The sequence below is a fragment of the Pterocles gutturalis genome, unplaced genomic scaffold (genome assembly GCF_000699245.1).
Source record: "Pterocles gutturalis isolate BGI_N339 unplaced genomic scaffold, ASM69924v1 scaffold1883, whole genome shotgun sequence".
Lineage (NCBI taxonomy): Eukaryota > Metazoa > Chordata > Aves > Pterocliformes > Pteroclidae > Pterocles > Pterocles gutturalis.
The window spans coordinates 10,377-20,763 of NW_010117676.1; the positions used below are offsets into that span (position 1 = coordinate 10,377).

The following is a 10,387-nucleotide window of genomic DNA, read 5'->3' on the forward strand; positions in this document are numbered from 1 at the left end:
ATTTTGTTTCAGAGCAGATAAGTTATCATTCACTTTTGCTCTTGACCAACAACATTATACTCAGTAGTACGCAGTAAAAAACATGGAGAAAAATTAGTCATTGGTAGTCTATAAAATTGATGCTTCTCAAAGGCATTTCAAAACTTGCATGTTCCTATTGGGCTTTTCAGAGACCTGAGACAACTCGTAAAAATACAGGTGTCACATGTATGGAAGGAACTTCCGAAGAGTCCCTAAGGAAAGTTATCTCCTATCTCTGTTCTCTCCAGTTGGTAATTTGTTTTTGATGACTGAACAAGTCCGTATTTTGAAATGAAATAGACTTTTTTTTCTTTAAGAGAATGTTTTCGGGGAATGTGCTTTGCTCGCAGTTTATAGGCCAGGCTCTGAATGAAAGGTATTGCAGAAAATTCTCCTTGCAACTGTGATGCTTCTGGCATTTGAAATGGAGGCAAAGAAATGAGGTGATGGATGTGGCATCTTCCAGGGAACAGCTTGGGAAAATTTTCTCATGCTCTTTGTGCCCATCTCTTCTGGGTGAATAAGTCTTAGGAGCTACTGTAATCTTGAATTTACTGAAGGTAACCTTGAAGATTTTGTTAGTTTCTTTGTTTATAGCCTTTTAACAAAAACTTGTTGGGAAAGGGCAAAACCACTAACATGGCAAAGATCTGTTTGTGTATTGCTGCTGCAGGACAGGTGATGATGGGTAGCGTCTTTTTCTGAAAGTCTGAGTAAAAGATAAAACCTGTCATCTTACTGCAAATTATGTTGTGTTATTTGTGCTAGCAGTGACAAGAATGGGATTAAAAGCAACGCAACAGAGTGCGGTTTTTTTCCTTGCTTATCAGATAGAAATTTGAAGTCCTAAGGTAAAAAAACCTGGATCACAAGGCTCAGTGTACCTCTTGTGCAAGTCCTGGAGCTCTGTCTGAGGCGGAGGAACTGCAGGGAGCAGTTTGCTCTGTTTTGCACAGGGTAGGACAGCACTTGACCATGGAAGTTCCTGAAGAAGCCCACTAGTGTTTGAATGCAGCAATACAGAGGTTAAGAGGCAGCGTGCCAGCCCTGCTGGAGCGTCGTTTGTGGCGGAGGAAGTAGGAAGTCAGAAATACAGGAGGCATATTTGTAATACTTGAGGAAGCGTCTAAAAACTTCATAATTAGAAACTGTTATGATCCAATAGAAATTCCTACTGTCCTTTCTATGCCTCCCAGCTGCAACTGAGCAGCCAGAAATGGGAGTCGTATGTAGTCCGTGGTACTTCAGTGAGAGAGGGGAACACATCATTTGTCCATACGTGCACAACATTTTTTGTAGAGCATTTTTGTGGCATTTTTTTTTTTAAACCTGTCTGTGCTGCAGAACTGTTTGGTTTGTGAAATTTAGCTTTCCAGGAGGTCAGTAATGGTAGTATAGCCTGTATTTGCCTGAGCTATGGAATGAAGGCCGTCCTTTCTGCACCAGGAACATAAGCTGTTTGTCTTGCTTTTCAAAGTCCTCTGTTTCCTCTTTCTCTCCTTAGCTCTTGTCTCTTGCTTGGTCCCAAAGTAAAGATCAATTCCTGCCTCTCCCTGTGATCACAAAGCCAGGCTGTATCGGCTGCTTGTTTTTCAAACAAGCATCTCTGTGTGTTCTCTCCATGCTGCCTCTCAGGCTTCAAAGCAACCCTCCAGAAACGTCCACAAAACTTTCTCCTTACTTCTTAAAGCCTTTGCAACAGTATCCGCAAACCCTTGAGGAAGGCTAATGCTTCTGAGGTGCTTTGGCTTTGAATATTATACAAACTGTAATGTCATTTTGTTTCCTTTTTCCTGCATTTCTGTGTCTTCTTTCACGGTCTTAACTTTTTTGGCAAAGACTGCTTTTTGCCCTGACCCAGAGCGAGTGTTTGTGGGCCCTTCGGTAATACCACTCACAAGTAAGAGCTTGCATGCATATTTGGCATGGTGTTTAAAGAAGCATTGCAGTAAGCAAGCCATTAAGTTGTTAACGTATCTGTTTTATCTTCCACAGAAGCCCCTTGTGCTACTCCGCTGATCTGTAGCTTTGGAAGGCCGGTGGACCTGGAGAAGGATGACTACCAGAAGGTTATATGCAACAACGAGCATTGTCCATACAGCACCTGGATGCACCTTCAGTGCTTCTACGAGTGGGAAAGCAGCATTCTCGTCCAGTTCAATTGCATTGGCAGAGCCAGGAGCTGGAACGAAAAGCAGTGTCGCCAAAACATGTGGACAAAGAAGGGATATGACCTGGCTTTTCGCTTTTGCTCCTGTCGGTGTGGGCAGGGTCATTTAAAGAAGGACACTGACTGGTACCAGGTGAAGCGAATGCAGGATGATAAGAAGAAAAAGTCCGTGTTGGAGAAGAGCATGGGAAGGTCGATGGCAGAGTCAGCAGAGGAGGCGAAGAAAGGCAGGCCGGCCAACAAGCCGCAGAAAGGCTTGAGTCATGACCTCCAGCGACGGCACTCGATGGACAGGCAGAACTCCCAGGAGAAGGCCATCATGGGTGGCAGCTATGCTGTTCGTTCGCCTTGTGTCTCTCCCGGCCAGTCCCCACCCACCGGTTACTCTATCCTTGCCCCCACGCATTTCAGCGGCCCTCGTTCCTCGCGATACTTGGGAGAGTTTTTGAAGAATGCCATTCACCTGGAGCCTCATAAGAAGAACATGGCCGGTGGGGGCATGTTCAGGAACGCGCATTTTGATTATGGGGCAGCTGGCTTGCAAGCACATAGATCAGGACACTTTGACGCCCCAGTGCAGTTTTTGAGAAGGCTCGATCTATCTGAGCTGCTTACTCACATCCCCAGGCATAAATTGAATACTTTCCATGTGCGGATGGAAGATGATGCCCAGGTGGGCCAAGGGGAGGACCTGCGGAAGTTTATCCTTGCTGCTCTTAGTGCCAGCCACAGGAACGTTGTAAACTGTGCGCTATGCCACAGGGCGCTGCCAGTGTTTGAACAGTTTCCGCTGGTGGACGGAACCCTGTTCCTTAGCCCATCGAGACACGATGAGATTGAATATGATGTTCCCTGTCACCTTCAAGGTACAGGTTGTCTCTCAGTCATGCTAGGTTTCATTAAATGATGGAACTGCCTTCTGTGCCCTCACCCCCCCATTACAGATTTTCATCCTGATTCTGCATTTTTAAGCAGTTTTATAAAGCTTGAAGTTGCATCCAGATTAATCATGTGGATCATACTGAAACACTGAGAAGGAGTTACAAAAAGCAAATGCTGTGTAGAAAGATCCATGCCTTGTGTTTGGGTTTCCAAACAAGCGATTTCTCATCTGGTTTCTAGGTAGATCATGGGAAGGTTTTCCAGCCGCTCTGTTCTGCAGCATGTGCATGATGATTTATCTGTTGTGAGCGTTGCTCCAAGATGTACATCAACCTTTTAAACTACCTTTTAAATTTAAGCATGCTGTGCTGCAGCATGGGTGAAAGTTACATTTGTACCGCTGGTGAGGTGAGATGCCTCTCATCTGCTTTCAGAATAGAGAATATCAGTTTTGTTTTATAGCAAACTATTTATTTTGTTATATGGCAAGGACTTCAGTCTGGCCTATGTTAACACTGTCCTGGAGAGGCTGGACGTAGTCAAAGTAAGCTTTTAATATGGTGGGTTGAAGCAGCAATGGTGTAGTGAGGGTTTTAAACTTATTTCCAAACTCAAACCTGTTTGGACTGCATCCTGATTGTGTCCCAGCTCCAAGCTGAGTTGAGCCCAAGGCATGTATTACTTTTCTGCTCCTAGAGAAACAAATGGATGTGGGCTAGGATGAGCTTCAGCTCTTCCTGAAGGCTGTGCCCCAAACTAAGTGATCGGGGTGGTACACAAAACATGCTTGTCCTGTAGCCTGCTGGCAGCCAGCATAGCTAAAAGAAGTCAGAGAAAGTATTCATAGTTTGGTGTTCAAAAACAGAATTATATGTTGAAAAGTGTGTTGGGAAGGCATTAATAAGAGGTATTTTAAGCTTCTCTCCTTTCAATAAAATTGGTTGTATCCCATGCATAGTCATAACACATATTATGTAACATTCCTCCACTCAGCAAGCGTTGTATTTTTTTTCTTTCCTTAAATCACTGTGCACTAAGTCACTAAGCTGTATTCATGCTAACATTATTGTTTCTGTCTTGCCTAATGTACTTTAAGAAGAAAAGGTGACAGGCAAATTTATAAGCTAAAAATGCTCCAGGATAAACCGAATATACCTATGTGAGATAACATAGCTTATTTGCTTTGATGGGGAGGTATGCAGAACGTGCTTCTGATTTTATCAGTACTGATAGCTGGTTTAGTAGTAGTGAAACTCATCACTTGTTAACGTTTGCCACTAAAAGTGAAACTGCAATTTTTTGGTTTTTTTAATTAATTGCTCCTTACCCATTGGATGACACATCTGAAAAACTTGCTCAGATGAGATACCATGAATAATTAATTGTTAAAATTTTAACTCCTTGTCCTGGGTATAATGGTCTGTTGTCAGAAGTACGCTTTGAAATTAAATTAAGCTTCAAGGTGCTGTTCCAAAGTGTTATTTTTTCTTCAGTAAAAAAATAACTTACTTTATTTCAGGCATGTTTAAGATATCAGGTGCCTCATTTCCTATATAACAAGGATCCTGAAAATTAAGTGATGGGGGAATGCAGTATTTTAATGTGCAGAACTTCAGATGAGGAAAATAATTTTATCTTCCTGCACAACACAAAACTTCTGTGCATGGAATTATTTGAAGGTCTCCAATCTCAAGTGTTCACTGTAGGAACAGAGTTTATTTTATTTGCACTTCAGTCTCACCACAACACATTTTTTACAGCTGAACACTCAAATGTGGAATAACTCAATTTTTATCAGCTCGTACTAGCAACTTATTTTGTATATGTATTTTAAGAAGAATCTGGTTTGTCTTCTCATTTTTCTAAAATAATTGACTTAAAAACCAAACCAAGTTAAAACCCAAACCATTAGTTTTAAAGTACCTGGTGTGGACTAATCATAAATGGTTACTATTTTATTCCCTTTTATCTAGAAAGAGTACAAGATGTGTGTGTTGTTTAAATGACAGATTGTGATGTCTTCAGTACTTTGATGCTAAAGAGCACAAACTGCAATCCAAAATAAATGCATATTATATGCAGTCCTGTTTTATAGTGGATCTGTAACTGCATTTACTTACTTTGTCTTGTATAGCAGTGCAAAATATGTATATTACGGGATCAGTACTCTCCATCAGCCAATTTTTAATAGCCAACTATTAAGCTACAAATTGATTCAGTTACTGCGAATCAGGCTTAATCTGAATGCCAGCTCTTTGTAATTTGTGTAGGGCTTTTTGTTTTGTGTGAAATGTGCATCTTGGATTTTGCATTGGTGAGTTTAATCACCTTATGTAAAGAAAATACTTCCTTTTCAAGTTTGAACTACTTGATTTTTATGGAAGTCAGTGTAACGCAGTTTTTGAAAGTCGTGCGTGTGAGCCTAAGGTCACGATAGATCTCGTTATCAGTCTGAATGGCATGTTAAAGTTGGAGTATGTGTAATATATAATGTTTTAAAATATAAGTACTGTAAATGAATGGTCAGAAAAAAGTACATGAAAGAAAATCGCTCTTCTGGCTGTTGCTTTTTTCCATGAGGATTATTAGGTCCTTCCTTTGCTGGAAGATTTTGGCAGGTTGTTAAATGAATTGGTACGCAGCTTGCTGATAAGTTTCAAGACTTCTCCACTTCTCCTGTCAGGTTGGGATGCAGGTAGGGCACAGTGCTGGTTTTGGAAACACTGCAGCTGATCATATAGCTTAACCTGGCATTTGTTCAAGAAGCTTAAGCAACTCCTTTTATAAAATATTTTGCTAAGGTCTACCAGCAATGGACGAAGGAAGGGTTGGCAGGGTGGTGACTAATTCCCGAGCTTTGCATCCATGGAAAATAGCTTCAGTCAAGCTTCTCTGTATTTCCCATAGAGAAACATTTTTTATTTTATCATTCACCCTTCTAAAAAAAAAATATGATAAGGTGTGATTTGTATCACTAAAGGGCAGATAATACATTGTGCGAAATATCTGTTTTAATCTTCTGTTCTAGTCTCCTTAAGAAGTGTCTTTCCTGTCCACAGGAAGGCTTATGCACCTCTATGCTGTTTGTGTAGACTGCTTAGAAGGGGTTCACAAAATTATCTGCATTAAGTGCAAGTCCCGATGGGATGGAAGCTGGCATCAGCTGGGAACTATGTATACCTACGATATTCTGGCAGCATCTCCCTGTTGTCAGGTTAGTAGCATACATAAATAAGACTCATAAGGTGAAATTCCAACTGATGATAAGTAAAGCTGAGGTTTGTGTTTCTCTTCTCCTTTCCGTTCTCTCCTCCTTCTTTTCTAGCCTATGAGTGCAATACAAGAAAGCTGACTGAGCTATAATTGGCTATAATTCTAGTAGTATGTTAATAACAGTTGCACATTTTTAGCAGGTGCTTCATGTATTCAAGTTTCTTTTTATTGCTTGAATTGTGTTTTGTCATAAGATAATTGTAGCAAAAAAAGCCAAGGGAATGGAAAGGTCTGAAGAGCCTTTGTGCTTGGAGATTACCCAGCTCTCCTTAATCATTGCTACAACTGACTCTGCTGATGGTACTCCACCACAGCCTGAAGCAGCTTTGTTTTCATTAAATGCTCACCTCATCTATACCTTAGGTGAGAAAGATCCAAGGCCCAGGGTTTCTCCAGAGCAGACATATGCCTGAGGCAGCAGAGTTGTCAGCATCCAAGAGAATTGTCCATGTGATGGGCAGAGCATTGCTGTTGTGTAGGTAGGGGTTGACAGCCATGGAAAAAGCATTTGTCTGGGAATGGTTCAGTGGTCCACTTGGGGTGCTCGGGAATGGGCAGGCTGTTGCCTTCGGACACTCAAGTGTTGTTACTGGGTAAGAAAAAGAGCAAAGATGTATTCATTTGAAGTACCATCAGTTCATGGTATTGTGCATGCTTAAGAGCAATCTAAAATATAGTTTTGTCAATACGCAAAATGCCATTTAAATTTAACATATTTACTAAATTGTGTTGCTCAAAAGACAAGTGGTGTTGCTGCTACTGGATAAAATGACATTGATAACAATTATAACTAAAGACGGAGATACTACTTCCAAATTTAGTGCCTCTTGAGATTGTAGGGTTTTTTTAAAAGATAGAGACTATTAAGGATAAAACATTGATGCTGACTTGCTAGCTCTGTAAAAGCCAGCAAATTTGAATCTGAGTTGCTTCTGTTGAATGTACAAGACAAGAATTAGGGTCTCATTATAGAAGAGCCTTAATTATATGATTAATGGACAGTGTGACAGTACATGGTAAGTAATGGAACTGACTATGAAATAATTAGCTGCAGTGACTGTAATTGCCAGATAATATGTATTATTGTTTCATCATGATTGTTACAGATGATTCTGTGCATACAGAGGAATGACATTTAAATACAGTATATAATTTAACTCCAAATTGCCTTGCTAGTATCTGTTTTGAATGATTTCATACCTTATTTTGAAATATTTAATTATACATCAGAAGTGTCCATGTAGGATAATGAACTGCAGCCACTGTCAGGTTACTAGCAGATTGCTGATGTACTGGACGGCAGCAAGGGGGAAAGCAACACTTCAGTTAAGAAAATCATACAATCATTAGGTTGTATTTCTTAGAATTTCTGCTTTTCAAGCAGAGCAGGTGTCTGTAGAGCTGTTGGTTTGTTTCTTTTTGAGTCTTGTCTCAACAGTAATAGTACTGTAATAATTTTTTCCGCTCCACATGCCAGGAAAATTCTTTAAATGAAGATTGCCATAGAAAATCCTTTTTTGTTCTTTTCAGCCAAAGCCTTCCTGAACATACTGGGCTGCGAGGTTAAGCTGTGGTACAGCTTGGGCCCTTGCTGCTCACTTGCCACCTTTACTCTTAAGCTCCTTTGTGGTCGCAAATCTCTTCTGCCTCTCTTGAGTGTTTCAGATGGCCTGCTGAGCTTTCACACTGCCTCTTGCTTTCTTTACATCAAATGGGCTGGATTTCTCAGCTAGATTTATTCTGCAGTCTTACTTTTTTTTGTTACTGCTGAACATTAATGGCTCTGTCTGTCCTCATCCTTGACCTTTAATTATTCCTCATATCTACCCCATTAACGATGGTCCTTTTTCAGTTGCATTTTGTAGAATAGCTTGTGTGGTGCTTGAAGTGATGTTTAGTTTGTATAACCTGATATGCATTATAAATGTTTAAATAGATAACTAAAGTGGTACAATACCATGCCATGCTGATGAAGTAGATCAATGTATACATTCATTAAGCCAAAAGATTAAAATGCTGATATATTTCATAGACAGATCATGGTCAGAAGTCAACTTAAATGGTTGAATTGCATGGCACAAATGTAAAATTTCTCTCTTAATGGTTTATTGAGATAGCATTTCTTGTGCTGGGGATTGAGGAATTGGTTCAGTGATTAAGTGACACAATAATTTGCATAAATAAACATTGAAATTCTCTACCTCCTGTCAGTCAGAGTGGGAGGTAACCTACTCTGCAGAATCTGGTGGTGGTATTTCGGGTGAAAAACACTGTGTATGTGAGTTCCCAGTCTGGGTGAGGAATGTCCTTCCCAGCAGATCTCACTTTCCTGCTGTATCCCTTCTCCTGCCAGGGAGGGCAGGGCAGGGGGCTGCGTGGGATGCCCTCTTTTCCAGAGGCAAGGAGCAGAGGCAAGTTTGGTTATTTCAAAAGGTGTTTTTTTTTTTTTTGTTTCTTTGTTTTTTACAGGCTCGACTGAACTGTAAGCACTGTGGGAAGCCAGTAATAGATGTACGGATTGGCATGCAGTATTTCTCTGAATACAGCAACGTCCAGCAGTGTCCTCACTGTGGAAATCTAGACTACCACTTCGTGAAGCCATTTTCTTCATTTAAAGTTTTGGAGGCTTATTGACAAAAGCTTTGCTTTAGTAATAGCTATTTTATGGGTATTTCAACTTTATTACATATCTTTTTATAGGATTCATTCTGTGATGAAATTTAATTTCTTTTCTAACTGAAAGAGCAGCTTCTTTGTCTGTGTACATGTTAATATGTATATAAACATGTTGTTAAAACCAGAATCCTCCTGACGAGATCTCTGTGAAGGTTGGAGGCAAGCCAATTTAATGGCTTTTGAATATATCCTGAGTGTGGGGTAAAGTTCAGCTAAAAATGATTCGGTTTTATTTTTTTGTATAATTGTAATACAGTTTATAGGAAGGATGTGGAGAGACATACAGGACAGAAAAATACGTCCAGTTGGAAAGTGGGTAATTGTGTAGGGTTGTTGTCCCTCCAGCTTGGTGGAAATGGGAAATCCTTGGGAAGAAACCATCCAGTTCCTCTTGAGTTCATTCAGCCTTTCTCATTGGTTCCCACGGGTAGAGGAGTTGGCCCGGCGCTGCCAGTTGCCTCAGCAGGCTTTCTTTCAGATTTCCTGAGATGAGGTAAACTAAGGTTTCATGACAAGCGAATGTAAATATATGCCAGAAAATGAAATATTGAAATGTATTACGAGGTTTTTTTTTTTGGCATAGCATCTTCCTGCCGTGTGCGTTTGATGTGCGTTGCCCTCACTGACGGACTATACGGCAACAGTGCTGCTTCCACCGGGGCTCTTGTGCCCAGCTGGGTCATCTGCTCATACCAAAACCATCTGGAGAACTTCAAATGTTTTATTTAAATGTGTTTCTTCACAGACATTTTAGGGAAGGAACAGGCTGAGCTGGATGGAGATGTGTTTGTATTTGTCTGCTGAGGCTGAGGCTTTGCTGCCCACTGCAGGCTGGTGTGACTGGTGGGACTGGTATGGAAGGAGGACCGTGAGCTGAGATCTGGGCTGTCAGACCTGTAAGAGCTGAGAGGTACTTAGTACAAAACATGGCATCGCTTTTTAAAACAATTAATTGCTGCACCTTTGTGTTTCGAAATTATCTAAGTCCAGGATCTAAAAACTTGGGGACTCTTTAAGAAAGCAAACTTGGCGTATTTACTTTCTACATGCCTCAGTGCTGTACATAATAGACTATGTATTAGGCAGTGAAATTGTATCAGAGGGCTTGGCCCTGTAGACTCTGCAGTTGTTGTTTCTTGTTTCCCATTTCTCCCTTCCTTAAATAAAATTTTTTAAATATCATTAAACTTTTGCTTGGTTTCTCAAGCCAATTGAGATTTAGGGGAGGTTTTTTTTTTTTTTTTTTTCGCTTTTCTCCGTAGTGTATTTATGGAGTATTTGTCCACTCGAGAGATTTTGGTTTTGTTTCTGTTTAGGAGGTGGGATTATTTTTTGTTTCTTCTGAAGTTCTTCGGCTTTCCCATA

The 10,387-nt window shown here is 40.5% G+C and overlaps 1 protein-coding gene across 1 annotated transcript; it reads left to right on the forward strand.

Moving 5' to 3' along the window:
- Window positions 1–2,016: 2,016 nt before the first annotated feature.
- Window positions 2,017–8,980, forward strand: HECA (headcase homolog (Drosophila); the record flags this gene model as incomplete). The annotated part of the gene is made up of 3 exons (XM_010075849.1): window positions 2,017–3,057; window positions 6,133–6,287; window positions 8,816–8,980. Coding segments are annotated over 3 exons (1,361 nt in total), but the record flags the coding sequence as incomplete, so codon positions are not given.
- Between the last annotated feature and the right edge of the window lie 1,407 nt (window positions 8,981–10,387).